The sequence below is a fragment of the Nerophis lumbriciformis genome, linkage group LG12 (assembly GCF_033978685.3).
Source record: "Nerophis lumbriciformis linkage group LG12, RoL_Nlum_v2.1, whole genome shotgun sequence".
In the NCBI taxonomy this organism is placed as follows: Eukaryota; Metazoa; Chordata; class Actinopteri; order Syngnathiformes; family Syngnathidae; genus Nerophis; species Nerophis lumbriciformis.
The window spans coordinates 1,588,459-1,606,129 of record NC_084559.2 but is presented as its reverse complement, the minus strand read 5'-3'; the positions used below and the strand labels follow the sequence as shown (position 1 = coordinate 1,606,129).

General features: G+C 43.2%; 1 protein-coding gene across 1 annotated transcript in view; it reads right to left on the bottom strand.

Annotated features, from left to right (window-relative positions):
- Nucleotides 1-17,671, bottom strand: part of LOC133623017 (splicing regulator ARVCF-like) — a 670,015-nt gene that overhangs the window by 401,728 nt on the left and 250,616 nt on the right. The window contains exons 4-5 of the mRNA XM_072914236.1: nt 8,977-9,068; nt 4,998-5,206 (exon numbers count right to left, since the gene is read on the bottom strand). Of these exons, the coding sequence (XP_072770337.1) occupies nt 4,998-5,183 (186 nt within the window). The 5' untranslated portion in view covers nt 5,184-5,206; nt 8,977-9,068. The remainder of the gene's footprint in view (nt 1-4,997; nt 5,207-8,976; nt 9,069-17,671) is intronic.

Here is a 17,671-nt window from a genome sequence, read left to right as displayed (position 1 = left end):
GCGTCTGGTGAAATGAGGTCACCTTCTCAGCAGCCTCAAAGGGGTCTTGGCGTTGTCTGTCTCCGCACATGCGACTTGCAACGATGCACCACTTGAGCTCTCAAAGCCTCGTTTGATTATGCACCTTGGGGCAAAAAAAAGCGCTCGCCGAAAGAAAGAAAAGGGCGCTTTTAGCGCGAGAGGTCACATGCAGGTCTTGGTCAGTAATGCGGAGTCAAAAGAGTTTTCAATCCGTGTCACTGAAGCTCTTCTGATCAAAGCGGCTAATGGAGTGTCTGATGCTTCAACGCTGCAAGGTGGAGTAGGAACACACGCTTTGCATCGATTCACGCCGTGTTAAATTGATGATGACAGGAACTTTGTTCTTTCGCCATGTATTATTAAAATGATCTTCAAAACATACCCCATGCATATAAAGAGAGCGGGAAGGCAAAAGAAAGACGTGGTTTTGCAAAGTCAACTGAACCTTTAAAGTCAACAGAATATTCAGCGAGCATGAATGTGAATGTGGCATAAATCAGAGGAGCTTCTGCGGATTGACTTTGTTCTTTTTGGAAAATGCATTTTGACAAATACTCAAATGTTTGTTTCCAATAACTTCAAATACACTAACTATATTGCCAAAAGCATTTGTCCACCTGCCTTGACTCACATATGACCTTGAAGTGCCATCCCATTCAAAGTTCCTTGCCCATCTCCTGAAAAACAACCCCACACCATAATTCCTCCTCCACCAAATGTCACACTCGGCACAATGTAGTCCGAAATGTAGCGTTCTCCTGGCAACCTCCAAACCCAGACTCGCCCATCAGATTGCCAGATGGAAATGCGTGATTCATCACCATACTTGCCAACCTTGAGACCTCCAAATTCGGGAGATGGGGGGGGGGGGGGGTGACTCTCACTATCATGTTGGATCCACTATGGACTGGACTCTCACACTATTATAATAGATCCACTATGGACTGGACTCTCACACTATTATGTTAGATCCACTATGGACTGGACTCTCACTATTATGGACTGGACTCTCACACCATTATGTTGGATCCACTATGGACTGGACTTTCACAATATTATGTTAGATCCGCTATGGACTGGACTCTCATATTATTATGTTAGATCCACTATGGACTGGACTTTAACACTATTATAATAGATCCACTATGGACTGGACTCTCACACTATTATGTTAGATCCACTATGGACTGGACTCTCACTATTATGGACTGGACTCTCACACCATTATGTTGGATCCACTATGGACTGGACTTTAACACTATTAAATTAGATCCACTATAGACTGGACTCTCACACTATTATGTTAGATCCACTATGGACTGGACTTTCACACTATTATGTTAGATCCACTATGGACTGGACTCTCACACTATTAGATCCACTATGGACTGGACTTTCACACTATTATGTTAGATCCACTATGGACTGGACTCTCACAATATTATGTTAGATCCACTATGGACTGGACTCTCACAATATTATGTTAGATCCACTATGGACTGGACTTTCACAAAATATGCTAGATCCACTATGGACTGGACTCTCACACTATTATGTTAGATCCACTATGGACTGGACTCTCACACTATTATGTTAGATCCACTATGGACTGGACTCTCACACTATTATGTTAGATCCACTATGGACTGGACTCTCACACTATTATGTTAGATCCACTATGGACTGGACTCTCACAATATTATGTTAGATACACTATGGACTGGACTCTCACAATATTATGTTAGATCCACTATGGACTGGACTCTCACAATATTATGCTAGATCCACTATGGACTGGACTCTCACAATATTATGTTGGATCCACTATGGACTGGACTCTCACTATTATGTTAGATCCACTATGGACAGGACTTTCACACTATTATGTTAGATCCACTATGGACTGGACTCTCACAATATTATGTTAGATCCACTATGGACTGGACTCTCACAATATTATGTTAGATCCACTATGGACTGGGCTTTAACACTATTATGTTAGATCCACTATGGACTGGACTCTCACAATATTATGTTAGATCCACTATGGACTGGACTTTCACAAAATATGCTAGATCCACTATGGACTGGACTCTCACACTATTATGTTAGATCCAGTATGGACTGGACTCTCACACTATTATGTTAGATCCACTATGGACTGGACTCTCACTATTATGTTAGATCCACTATGGACTGGACTCTCACACTATTATGTTAGATCCAGTATGGACTGGACATTCACAATATTATGTTAGATCCACTATGGACTGGACTTTCACACTATTATGCTAGATCCACTATGGACTGGACTCTCACTATTATGTTGGATCCACTATGGACTGGACTCTCACACTATTATGCTAGATCCACTATGGACTGGACACTCACAATATTATGTTAGATCCACTATGGACTGGATTCTCACTATTATGTTAGATCCACTACGGACTGGACTCTCACACTATTATGTTAGATCCACTATGGACTGGACTCTCACAATATTATGCTAGATCCACCCGACGTCCATTGCACCAGTCGCCCAGGATGGCGGCGGGGTGGGAGATGTGGAGGTCCCCCGCAGATGTGGGGACCCCCACATATGCGGTCCCCTCCGAGGTTTCTCATTGCATCCCATTGGGTTGAGTTTTTTCTTTCCCTGATGTGGGATCTGAGCCGAGGATGTCGTTGTGGCTTGTGCAGCCCTTTGAGACACTTGTGATTTAGGGCTATATAAATAAACTTTGATTGATTGATTGATTGATTGATTGATTGATGATTGATCGCCTGTTGGATCTAAGGAGACGGCAAGACACCAATGAGAACAGACCAAAAATGATTTTGAAGTCCAAGCATCATGCGTGCTGAAGAACGCTGATTTGTGGGACAATCTTGTAGAGTTTTTACTCAGCCGTAGTGTTTGCACTAATTGGACAAAGCTGTTTTTGTACAAAAACAGTCAAAAAGGAACATATCCATTATACAGTCTGATGACTGTCGGTATGAAGGACATCCTGTGTTGTTCCGTGTTGCATTTTGGGAGTCTGTATCAATGCAGAAATATACTCTACCATCCATTTGCCATCAGCCTGATTTGTATGAACTACTCTGAACTGCGAAATGCGGTGGACAAGCAAACCGCACAGATTTACAGGAAGTAAAGGTTTCAGGAACTTCCTGAACTTTTGGTGAGTAAGAGCCTACATTCTCCCCTTTTGTAAACATACGCACACACATACTGTTTTCCTAGTCGAGTATAGAAATAAGAGAATGACTACCTCGTTCACCTTCTCTATCTCCCTTTCTGAGACTCCTGTAATAAACTCTGACACAGGCCGTTAACAAAACGTGACCCCCCGGGCAAATGTCGGTAAGCAGAATCATTTCCGTGGCTCTTACTTCATCAATAATGCATGCTATTTCTCCTTTTACCAAGAATAAATGTGATGTGTCTGAGTGCTGCAGGTGCTGCATGAACAAATTGGCCCCCATCAAACCCCGCTAAGTAAAATGTGGAGTCTGAAAGGCTGTCTTCCAAAATATCGGCTCGATAGATCAGTAAAATCCTCAAAGAGTGAAGTCTCATCAATTCCATGTCATGTTTTCTCGACCTTGGGAGTCATTAACAAGTCGAGGCGGTTGGAAGTGTCACTATCAATCTGCGCTTGTCTGTTGACATTTTTAGACCATTCCAGCCTGCGTCGTGTATCCAACTTGTACATACCGTCAGCAGTGAGTAGCAGAAGCTACCAAAACTAGAAGGTAAAAGGATGAAATAGGGGTGGCACAGAGGAAGGAGAACTTGAATTTCCATCCATCCATCCATCCATCCATCTATCTTCTTCCGCTTATCCGAGGTTGGGTCATGGGGGCAACAGCCTAAGCAGGGAAGCCCAGACTTTCCTCTCCCGAGCCACTTTGTCCAGCTCTTCCCGGGGGATCCCAAGGCGTTCCCAGGCCAGCCGGGAGACATAGTCTTCCCAACGTGTCCTGAGTCTTCCCCGTGGCCTCCTACTGGTCGGACATGTCCTAAACACCTCCCAAGGGAGGCGTTCGGGTGGCATCCTGAACAGATGCCCGAACCACCTCATCTGGCTCCTCTCAATGTGGAGGAGCAGCGGCTTTACTTTGAGCTCCCCTATGATGGCAGAGCTTCTCACCCTATCTCTAAGGGAGAGCCCCGCCACCCGGCGGGGGAAACTCATTTCGGCCGCTTTTACCCGTGATCTTGTCCTTTCGGTCATAACCCAAAGCTCATAACCATAGGTGAGGATGGGAACGTAGATTGACCGGTAAATTGAGAGCTTTGTCTTCCGGCTCAGCTCCTTCTTCACCACAACGGATCGATACAGCGTCCGCATTACTGAAGACGCCGCACCGATCCGCCTGTCGATCTCACGATCCACTCTTCCCTCACTCGTGAACAAGACTCCGAGGTACTTGAACTCCTCCACTTGGGGCAGGGTCTCCTCCTCAACCCGGAGATGGCACTCCACCCTTTTCCGAGCGAGAACCATGGACTCAGACTCAGAGGTGCTGATTCTCATCCCAGTCGCTTCACATTCAGCTGCGAACCGATCCAATGAGAGCTGAAGATCCTGGCCAGATGAAGCCATCAGGACCACATCATCTGCAAAAAGCAGAGACCTAATCCTGCAGCCACCAAACCAGATCCCCTCAACACCTTGACTGCGCCTAGAAATTCTGTCCATAAAGGTTATGAACAGAATCGGTGACAAAGGGCAGCCTTGGCGGAGTCCAACCCTCACTGGAAACGTGAATTTCATCACTTGAAAAAGATACAACATCCAGGACAGGCAATGGGGAACTCAAATCACCAAGATGTTAACGATTCCAACGGTAATGGTGATGCATGGTGATGGAATGGCCTTGCTCAGATGGAACGAGAGCCAAAGAGAACCGGATGCCCAAAGAATAAGCGGGGAAACAGACAAGAGGGTTGCTCACACATTTACCTGCATCACCACCTGCTGCCATGCCAACGGTTGGCTGGTGGCAGGGTTCGGCGGCGGATTGTCCCGCCCGAGCTGCAGGGTGCGACGCTCTTCCTCCAGCGCCCGGGTCAACTGCTCGAAACGAGCCTCTTGCTCTTTCACCGACGCCAGGATGCTGGCAGCTGAGCGAACGTCATAGTCCTCCATGTCCGGTATCGGCTGTGCTTTCCCTGATCATCCAGGTTAAGGAGGGAGGGTAGAGAAGGGGAAGGAAGGGGGTACCACGTCAATAAAGACACCTCCAGCCTCAAGGAAGGCCGAGGCCCCTTCTACACTAAGCCGGCTAAGGTTATTTAAGGTAAATCCCACCTAACCTTATCCTTGTCCACACACACACAATGGTCGTTTAAGACCCCCTCCGCCCGGAAAATGCGCACGTCATAGTCACCTCCAGTGTTGCTTTGTGTGCAAGTTCTTAAATGTAACTTATCTGAACAATATCCAGTGTTGTGGTATTTCAATTAACTGGAATCCAGTGTGCTGTGGGGCCCTATTGTAGTGAATCACACCTGAGTCATCATAAATTAATAAAATCTTTAATGGACACAATGTGATGAAGAGCATTTTACAACAGTCAAATTAGGGATCTAGATATCTGGTCAGGACACTCCTCACTCTTTTGCCTTCACCTTCATTGTCCATTTGTTTTTGGTGACTTTATACACTCTGGACATAGACGTTGAGTCCGGGACATAAATGGCGGACAATAACTGATACAGTCTGCTTTGCCAGTCCAAATGCATTCGATGTTTTCCGTAGTCTTCCCTTGTCGGCCAAGTAATACAAAGCACACACTACCTTTCTCTCCTACGACAAATGGACAAAGTTTTTCGGTAAGTAGAATCACAGCTGACCCGGACATTGGAAAGCTCTCTTGCCGTCTGAGAAGTGTTGTATCCCAAATAGCTGCAATCGCTTTCTCTTAAGGTATTCATGTGTGATTTCCACAAGCGTCTGTACTTTCTAGTGTTTACCTCCGAGTGGAAACAGGTTGTTATGAAGCTGGCTGTGGCGCGTTCTTTCTGGCGTCACTTCCTCTCCGAACTGGGATTGCAGCTATTTGGGATACAACACTTCTCAGACGGCAAGAGAACTCTCGAATGTCCAGGTCAGCTATGATTCTACTTACCGAAAAACGTTGTCCCTTCTTCCTATGGATGTGATAACAAGGTAGCGTTTGCTTTGTATTACCTGGCCATCGAGGGAAAACTACGGAAAACGTCGAATGCATTTGGACTGGCAAAGCAGACTGTATCAGTTATTGTCCACCATGTATGTCGCGGACTCAACGTCTAGGTCTCCGAACTCAGTTTGTAAACGATCGATGAGTCCATACAGAGCTAAGAGCCGGAGATTCAAGAAATACCCGTGTAAAAAAATTATCCAAGGAGGGGAATCCTTAAACGATGGGTTAGTGGGGCTGAAACTGGGCTTAGGCTAAATAATTCTTCGTTTAAGGAGTTATCCGGCTTAGTGTAGACAGGTCCTGAGCTGCACCAGCTTCACATATGCAGAAAAGTCTGATCATGACATTAAACTGAGACAATTAGAATGGCTGAGGGGTGAGACGGTCATTGCACTGAGTGGCATCTGCGCAAGTCAAATCTTTTTAATTGTGCACTTTTCCTGACTCTAATGCCCAAAAGGGAAAAAGCTTAAATTCTCCCCAGAAATGAAGGCCTGGCATGGGGGGATATGGAGGATTCAGAGCCCAGCACAGCAGACACTTTAATTGAGGTACTCGCTGGCTGCCAATTATGTGTTTGCCCTCTGAAGTTGGAGGACCATTTGATAATTTAGACAAATGCTGGTAGAAAATGGAAGGTTTCAACAGAACATCACTGAGGCAAAATGGGAACATCAGCCACCAACTGCTTGCACCATAAAGGGAATTAAACATCACTCACGTGGGGGCCCTTTTACACATGCACATCATCAAACCTTAAAGGGGAACATTATCACAACTTCAGAAGGGTTAAAACCATTAAAAATCAGTTCCCAGTGGCTTATTTTATTTTTCGAAGTTTTTTTCAACATTTTACCCATCACGCAATATCCCTAAAAAAAAGCTTCAAAGTGCCTGATTTTAACCATCGTTATATACACCCGTCCATTTTCCTGTGATGTCACATAGTGAAGCCAACACAAACAAACATGGAGCATAGAACAGCAAGCTATAGCGACATTAGCTCGGATTCAGACTCGGATTTCAGCGGCTTAAGCTATTCAACAGATTACGCATGTATTGAAACGGATGGTTGTAGTGTGGAGGCAGGTAGCGAAAACGAAATTGAAGAAGAAACTGAAGCTATTGAGCCATATCGGTTTGAACCGTACGCAAGCGAAACCGACGAAAACGACACGACAGCCAGCGACACGGGAGAAAGCGAGGACGAATTCGGCGATCGCCTTCTAACCAACGATTGGTATGTGTTTGTTTGGCATTAAAGGAAACTAACAACTATGAACTAGGTTTACAGCATATGAAATACATTTGGCAACAACATGCACTTTGAGAGTGCAGACAGCCCAGTTTTCATCAATTAATATATTCTGTAGACATACCCTCATCCGCGCTCTTTTCCTGAAAGCTGATCTGTCCAGTTTTGGAGTTGATGTCAGCAGGCCAGGGAAGCTAGGGTCGATAGATCAGAATCAGAATCAGCTTTATTGTCATTACGCAAGGTAACGAGATTGAGGATAGGGGGTTTAGCTCGCTCGTCTGCGGGAACAAACTGCCGCCATTGCTTGCCGTGCTACCGAGGTCCTTTGTCCCTGAATTGCTCACACACTCCGTCACAGGAAAATGGACGGGTGGTTAAATTCGGGCACTTTGAAGGTTTTTTTAGGGATATTGCGTGATGGGTAAAATGTTGAAAAAAACTTCGAAAAATATAATAAGCCACTGGGAACTGATTTTGAATGGTTTTAACAATTCTGAAATCGTGATAATGTTCCCCTTTAACAAGTGCACTTTTCTTGGTAGAAAAAAATTAGACCTTTTTGCTCAATATGTTGAAAAATATTCTTAAATGCCATTATCTTGACATAATGATATGCCCTCGGCATTACATTTCTTGAAACCAGCAAACTTATACTAAAAGTTAATTTATTGTTCTTAATGGAAAGGCAACAAGGCAACCGCTTGTTACTCTCGGGGTCTCCTAGCCGCTCAGGCAAATCATATTGTCTAAAAATGCATTTTTCCATGGATAACATGACATCATCGCGCCAAGTGCGTGCTCTTTCAGTCAATTAGTGCGCATATATACAGCCCGGCCCCCAGCCAACATTTTTTTAGTTTTTAATTTTGTATAAAATCGCCTGACGAGCGTGGAAACCTGCGGAGATTTACCACAAGACAAGTCTATAAACAGGTCCCTGAGCTTGGATTTCCAATCATAAAACCAAGAACCAGAGACTGTGGTCTGCACACCACTGATATTCATGTAGCATCTTCTAAAATGATTGTGCTTCCTAGGTGACAATGGCTCCAAAATAGTTCCTATCATTTGATGCATGTGTGAAGGAGCCACTTTAGAGACAATCCAGACTTTGTCCAGAGAGTCAGAGAAAAACTATCTTTTTTTTCCCTCGACGTCAAGAATGGAATGGAGTGTGAATTCATCACAAATTCATCACAGAGTGAATGCTGTCATTAGACGTGACCATGCAAAGAACCGCCGTGCATTCTGACATGCAAGCAAAGCTGAAGGCATGAACACAGGACGAGCATGCCTACCACAGGACGAGCATGCAACACATCCTGGCTTCATATCACACGTTCTGTCATATGAGCCTCTCATTTTCAAACAGTTGCAAGGCAAAGTGCACATCACTTCCACACGAGGCGTATCCATAATTGATGTGGCGCGATATCGGGATTGCTGACAGCCAGACATCAAAGAGACATTGAAGAGCAGTCCACAACAATACAGACCTAGTGTATAAGCAGGCGCTGAGGTTCTAGGAAACAGTCATTCCCAACTCTTAATACAAACAGAGAAGTGGTGCAGCTCGAAGGGCGGAGAGCTGGGAAAGGAAAGGGGAGACAAAAAAAAAAAAAATAGTTAAATCAGAAATTATGACTTTGATTTTCATTGTACACTACATCAATTATATAGAGGGTATCAATTAAATAGGGATGCAGCATTGGCGTTGTTAGGCCTATTTCAGGGGGGCTCAAGCCCCCCTAAAATATTCTTAAGCCCCCCTAAATAATTTGGTGTTATTTATGTATATATACATATGTATATATATATATATATATATACTAGAGATGCGCGGATAGGCAATTATTTCATCCGCAACCGCATCAGAAAGTCGTCAACCATCCGCCATCCACCCGATTTAATATTTAATCAGAACCGCCCGTTGTTATATATCTAATATAGACGATGCAAGGCATTAGTGAGGTTATAAAGCTTTTGCCTGTTAAAGAAAGGAGACTGATCCAATGCAGCACAGACATTCGCGTGCCACGCTGTCATGGCCCAGACGCACACCAGTGCGCAATCATATGGGAGCCGCGCTGAGCGCACCTCCAAGCGCGTCTCGCTGCCGGCGACGGCCGGGTATGGGCCCGATGCTCCAGCGCCATCCATTTTCAGGGCTAGTTGATTCGGCAGGTGGGTTGTTACACACTCCTTAGCGGGTTCCGACTTCCATGGCCACCGTCCTGCTGTCTATATCAACCAGGGTGAGCCCCACCCCTTTCGTGAGCGCACTGCGCGCGGAGTGACCCCTGTTACGTGCCCCCGGCAACGGGGGTGGCGGGCAGGTAAGCTGGGCGGGCGGAGCGCGCGGAGTGACCCCTGTTACGAGCCCCCAGCCACGGGGGTGGCGGGCAGGTAAGCTGCTTACCTGCTGCGCGTGACGCCGGCCACGGCGAAGGCGGACGAGGCGGGGTGTCGGTGCGGTGGGCGCGGTGGTGACGCTGGACGTGCGTCGGGCCCTTCTCGCGGATCGCCTCAGCTACGGCTCCCGGTGGGGCCCTCTCGGGGGAAGGGGCCTCGGTCCCGGACCCCGGCGAGGCGTCCCTTCTCCGCTCCGTAAAAGTGTCCATCTCTTCTTTTTTTTGTCTTCTGTTGTGGCATATGCTGCAGGTGCCTGCTCGTTTTTCGTATGTGGGTAACAACATTTAACTATGTATATATATTTCCGAATTGGTTTAACTGCCACCCGCCTGAATCTATTTAAAATCTTTTTTTTTTTTATTTCAACCGCCCGACCCGACCCGACCCGACCCGACCCGACCCGCGGATAAAATCAAATTTTTTTAAATTTCATCCGCCCGATCCGCGGATAATCCGCGGACTCCGCGGATAATCCGCGGACTCCGCGGTTGTGCCCGCAAACCGCACATCTCTAATATATATATATATATATATATATATATATATATATATATATATATATATATATATATATATATATATATATATATATATATACATATATATATATATATATATATATATAATTTTTTTTTTTTTTTTTTTTTAACAAATACATGCAGACATATTCATTATAAAGTGGCCCGAATATGAGTTTAAATAAATTAATCATATAACCTGTCATTATTCACTCAGTTTCCCCTCACTTCATAGCGTAAATCACCAAAAATGATTCCCGGGTGCGGCACCGCTGCTGCCCACTGCTCTCCTCACCTCCCAGGGGGTGAACAAGGGTATGGGTCAAATGCAGAGGACACACTTCACCACACCTAGTGTGTGTGTGTGTGACAATCATTGGTACTTTAAGGGAGAGAGCCCCTTTAGTGTGTCGGTATCCAATCCATTCCACTTGTTCATATAGAAAATGCCCACATCGCTCAAAATCCAGTCCGCATTTTCTCTGCGACCTTGCCTGCGGTCCTTGGAATCGTTCATATAGAAAATGCCCACATCACTCAAAATCCAGTCCGCATTTTCTCTGCGACCTTGCCTGCGGTCCTTAGACTCGTTCATATAGAAAATGCCCACATCACTCAAAATCTAGTCCGCATTTTCTCTGCAACCTTGCCTGCGGTCCTTTGACTCGTTCATATAGAAAATGCCCACATCCCTCAAAATCCAGTCCGCATTCTCTCTGCGACCTTGCCTGCGGTCCTTTGACTCGTTCATATAGAAAATGCCCACATCACTCAAAATCCAGTCCGCATTTTCTCTGCGACCTTGCCTGCGGTCCTTTGACTCGTTCATATAGAAAATGCCCACATCACTCTTGTAGAATCTATATAAAGTAATATACATTAGTCTAATGTTAAAACAATGAAAAAAAAAATTAAATATATTTGTTTTTATTGTATTGTTACATTAATAACTGTTGTATTGTTATAGAATGGCTTGGTAAACATTTCATAGGATTTTCAGAGGGAGGAAAAACCAAGACATTTAATATAAAATGTCAAATTAATAAATACATTAAAAGAAAAAGGAAAAAAATGGTTAAAAGCCATCGTCCCGGGCAGCATTTCATTTTGTCCCGTGCATTTTTTAAATAATAATAACAATGAATAATTTCTAAGTCTTTGTTAGCCGTTTGTGAAGTTTTGTGCTCGTTCGCTCGCGTCCTGTGCATCTCCTGGGGGCTAAGCCCCCCCCCTGTCCTTAAAAGCTAGTGACGCCCCTGGGATGCAGCAAAACACCAAAGGTAAAAAAAACATTTCTTCTTTGTGAAAGTGACTCAGACTTCTGACCTTGGACTGAACCGTCAGAGAAAATTAGAGCACAAATAAATAAACATACTGGGATTGTCAGTCAGTCCACAATGTCACACAAACAAGTCAAAGAATAACAAATTAGGTCTTCAATTTGCAGCTATAATCACTTCCGCTCTTCTGGAAAGATTTTCTAAAAGACTTTTGAAAATCCAAGGGAATCATTTTTCCATTCAAAAGAACATTTTGAGGTCAGAGGTTACTGGCGTGGGATAACAAGGGCTGACTCATAGTCTTTGTTTTGGTTCATCCCAGCAGTGGTAGAGGTGAAGTTCTGTGCAAGTAGCTCACAGAACTGATGAAGGCTACTTGGATGAAAGGCATACTTGCCAACCCTCCCGGATTCTCCGGGAGACTCCCGAAATTCAGCGCCTCTCCCGAAAACCTCCCGGGACAAATTTTCTCCCGAAAATCTCCCGAAATTCAGGCGGAGCTGGAAGCCACGCCCCCTCCAGCTCCATGCGGACCTGAGTGACGTCAGGTGCGCAACACCACGTAAATCGTTGGCCAACCAAAAAGTAACCCCAGTACGCTATAGCCAACATTCACCAGGAGATGGCAACAGACAAACATAGATAACTCTATTACATTATTCCCCTTTTAGAAATGTATAGAAGTTACTCAAAATAAATAAACAACCCAACCAAAAAATGCAGCAGCTCAATTAAAAAACTGTACTTAAGCCACATTCTTTTTTTTTTTTTTTTTTTTTTTTAGTACTGAACTCTTAACCCTCATTTGTAAACAAATAACATGCTTATTATACAAACAGTATTTGTACACCTTTAACACAGATTTTTATACTGTCTTCAGAGATTCCGTTTTTTTGGTGGTACTCGAAACCTTTCTGGGTACCTGCGAAAGGGTGTTCAGCATGGTTAGAAAAATAGTGACAGAGAATAGAACAAGGATGGACAATTCAACCCTTAACTCAACAATGAGTAGATGAGTGTTATGTGTGTGTATATGTGTAAATAAATGAACACTGAAATTCAAGTATTTATTTTATTTATATATATATATATATATATATATATATATATATATATATATATATATATATATATATATATATATATGTCTTAATAAGGTTATCCAAAAAATAGTGCTCGATACCGTAGTAGAGCGCAATATATGTATGTGTGGGAAAAAAAAATCACAAGACTACTTCATCTCTACAGGCCTGTTTCATGAGGGGGTTCCCTCAATCATCAGGAGATTTTAATGGGAGCATTCACATACCATGGTTTATATAGGGCACAGAGTGGGTGGGTACAGGCTGGCGTAGGGGCGTGGTGATTGGCTCATGTGTTACCTAGGAGGTGTTTCCGTCTGTGGCGACATGCTGATACAATTTCGCTGCGCTTGTTGAGGGATGACAGGTCTGGACGGTAAATAATAAACAGTTTCTCTTTCAAGCATAGGTTGCATCTTTTATTACCACTATTGTAAGGTGTGCTGGATGCAAGAATTTGCCATGTTATTGAATATTCAACATTATTGTCTTTGAGGTCCCAAATGTGTTTGCTGAGTTCTGTGGTATTCCGCAGGTTTTGGTTCCTGAAAGAAGCCTTGTGATTGTTCCATCTGGTTTTAAACTCTCCCTCGGTTAATCCTACATATGTGTCGGATGTGTTAATGTCCTTGCGTGTTACCTTAGATTGGTAAACAACTGATGTTTGTAAGCACCCCCCGTTGAGAGGGCAATCAGGTTTCTTGCGGCAGTTGCAGCCTTTGTTGGTTTTGGAGTCGCTCTGTCCGGGGGCCGACGGCTCATTTGCAATTTTTTTGTTGCGGTTTGAGATAATTTGTTGTATATTGTTGTATGAACAATTGTAATTTTTTTCCCCACACATACATATATATATATATATATATATATATATATAAATATATATATATATATATATATATATATATATATAAATATATATATATATATATATATATATATATATATATATATATATATATATGAAATACTTGACTTGGTGAATTCTAGCTGTAAATATACTCCTCCCCTCTTAGCCCCGCTCCCAACCACGCCCCCGCCCCACCCCCACCTCCCGAAATCGGAGGTCTCAAGGTTGGCAAGTATGCTTCCAAGACACACCGAACAGTCCAGTTGCGATGGATTGAAAGCCCTAAGAGTACAAAGACCTGGATGAACGAGAACATCCGTAGAAAAGTAGCTCACATTCTCAAAATGCAGTCCTTGTAGGGGTGTAACGGTACGCGTATTTGTATTGAACCGTTTCGGTACGGGGGTTTCGGTTCGGTTCTGAGGTGTACCGAACGGGTTTCCACACGGACATATTAAGTAGCCGCCGAAGCTAAACTCTTAACAAGCTGCTCCGCTTTCTGCCTCTGTCTCTGTCAGTCCTCTACACAGCACCCAGCATTGTCCCACCCACACAACCATCTGATTGGTTACGTACAGAGCGGTAACAGCCAATCAGCAATGCGTATTCAGAGCGCATGTAGTCAGTGCTTAGCGTTTAGCAGGTAAGCATCAAGCAGCGGACTCTTCCCAAATGATAATAAACACCTCCCAGTCAACTACTAGTAACATCACTATGAGCCCGTTGACCTTCTAGAAACCTAAACGGCAGCTCAGCTCGCTCGCAGTCCTGGCTTTAGGTGAAGCCTAATTCGCTTTTAGCGTAACGTTAGCTCATGTGTGTCTGTGCGTGTGTGTGTTACGGACAGCAAAGCCCTGTCTGTCTGTTATTTCACTTTACCCTTTTCTGTGTTGATTGAGCTGTGTTGAAGCAGCAAAAAAGGACATTATGTTAAATGAAGAGTTTCTGTCTCTGATAGTTGATATAATAATGTAACTGCATCATTAAGCCTACATGAACTCCATGGTGTTCAGGGATGAATAGTCTCTCCTATTGCTATTGTACTATTTTTTGTCAGCTATAGTTACATGAATCATTAGTAATGCAGCAGCCTAGTTTTGAATGGCAGGGTCCCTGCTATCACATGTTGATAAAAATATAACATTTACATAATAAATCAACTAAAGGCTTCCCAAATGCTGTAATAAATTAAGCATGATGAGTTAAAAATATAACATTTACATAATAAATCAACTAAAGGCTTCCCAAATGCTGTAATAAATTAAGCATGATGAGTTGACTTGAAACTGTTTAATGTTGCACTTTTTATATGTAGAAGAAAAATGTTGTCATTTTATTTAATCTGAGCAACAACTTGAGGCAGTTTAATGTTGATTAACGTGGGCAGAATTATTATAGTGTTCCCAATGTTAAAAGGATAAAGCCATTGTTTACAAATTTGGTAAATAAATAACCCCAAAATGTATATTTTGTTGTTTTCTTACTGTACCGAAAATGAACCGAACCGTGACCTCTAAACCGAGGTACGTACCGGACCGAAATTTTTGTGTACCGTTACACCCCTAAGTCCTTGTAAATTCTGTTGATCGTAATATTTCAAAGTGCTCAGTGCTCAGACTAGAGCTGTCCTATCTAAGTCTGTGAGCATGAACTGATGAGACGAGAAGCCAAACTTCTTCTAAGACAAACTGAAATGTCCACTTGCTATTCATACAATGCACTGAATGGGACGAACTTCAGTGTTTTTCTTCCTTTTGAGTAGTATTTTATCCGATAACTAATTGTTGGAATAATTGTTTGTAAGTTATCACAAAAGAAACGTTGTATTATGAATGCTGTCTTTCGAGGCCTAACAAGAGGAAGAATGCTCATGAAACGCCACTGTGATTTCAACACGGACAGATGGCAGGATCTGCTCAACTTCCAGAGGAACTCTCTTTGAAGTGTTAAACGAACTCTCTTTGAAGTAATTCACAAACTCTCTTCCAACTGTTTGGTGACCGAGGTCAACGCTGTTTACGACCCGCTGCCCTCTTGAAGTCACTGTGGTCAGGAGACGGGAGGGGTTATCCATTGTCCTCCAACACCTGCCCCAGCTGGATCCAGGAAGAGCCCAAGCCCGAGAAATCCTCTTCTTGGGTCTTCAAAGCGACCGAAAACAATGACTGTTTTACAGACTTCCCATTCCTGCTGTGACATGTGTTGGTGCGTGAACATTGAACATCTGAATAAAGGAGTAGACGAAAACCTTCTTCGTCAGAGTGTGGTGCAGGACTGTACAGAGAGTGCAGTGGCCATGTCTCTCCTCAATATTGAGTCCAAATTGAATTCTGTCTCTGTTTGATTCCTTGCCTTTTGTCTTGTTTAATAGATGTCCTCTGTGTTTGAACGTGACACCTTACCTAAGACATATGGGTGATCCTGGCAAGGAACAACACCCCAGTCAACTGTGTCACGACATGGTTTTTGCAGCTTACTGCGAGGTTTGTTCCCCGGGGATGCAAACGGACTATTCCGGACAAGGCGTGCAGGTAAAAACATGATTTATTCCTTAATTAATCCTACACATCACAAAAGACAGGAACCAAACAAAAGGAAAGCGTGCCGTTCGCACGAGAAGCTAAAGAACAAAAAACTTAACGCAGGAAACATAGAAGCTAACACTTAGCATGGACTATGGCATGGAACAAACAAGACTTACTGAACAAAGGTGAACAAACAGCATAAACTATGGCATTGCATGAAACAGACACGAAACTGTGGCATGAAACAACTGGCATTAACTATGGCATAGCACAAACACGAAACTGTGGCATGAAACCAATAATGACGCCAGGCAGGCTTGAATAATGCATATTTGCCAACCTTGAGACCTCCGATTTCGGGAGGTGGGGGGTGGGGGGCGTGGTTGGGGGCGTGGTTAAAGGGGAGGAGTATATTGACAGCTAGAATTCACCAAGTATTTCATACATATATATATATATATATATATATATATATATATATATATATATATATATATATATATACATCCTAAAAATATAAAGTTGTTGATAAACAAGCAATTCTTTTAATAATTAAATATGGTCATTTTAGATGAATTATTATGATAATTTAAAATTAATTATTTCAAATATGTTTATTTTAATGTATAATTCTATGGCTGGATGTAATAAGGAGTCTGGAAAAAATACAAATAAAAATACAATTAATTTTGATGTTTTTAGCAAAATATAGTGAACTTTTTTTTTTATTTTTATTAATAAATATATGTATTTTTAGGTAAGATAAACATAATAATACAATTTATCTCTAGTCTGGATGATTTAGTTCTTGTCACCCTGTTGTCCTCCCGTCGTGAAAAAAGGCTGTCCTCACTCAGGTCCGCATGGAGCTGGAGGGGGCGTGGCCTCCAGCTCCGGCTGAAAATCGGGAGATTTTCGGGAGAATATTTGTCCCGGGAGGGTTTCGGGAGGGGCGCTGAATTTCGGGAGTCTCCCGGAAAATTCGGGAGGGTTGGCAAGTACGAAATAATGTCTCTTGATTGGAAACAGGTGCGCGTCCCGAACACCAGAGGCAGGTGAAAATCATAAGTAGCCATGGTAACTAAAGCAAACAAGGGTGCACAAAAACGGAACTATGGAGTCTAAAACTAACAGAATTTAACAAAAGATGATCCGGACCACGGATCATGACAAACTGAGCTTCTAGAATCATCAGGACTAGAGATGCGCGGTTTGCGGACACAACCGCGGAGTCCGCGGATTATCCGCGGGTCGGGCGGTTGAAATAAAAAAAAATTAGATTTTATCCGCGGGTCGGGTCGGGCGGTTGAAATAAAAAAAAAATTAGATTTTAAATAGATTCAGGCGGGTGGCAGTTAAACCAATTCGGAAATATATATACATAGTTAAATGTTGTTACCCACATACGAAAAACGAGCAGGCACCTGCAGCATATGCCACAACAGAAGAAAAAAAAAAAAAGAGATGGCAACGCCGGCAGCAAACGTGGTACGCGACAAACTAAAAAAAGGGAATACTAAAGACCAG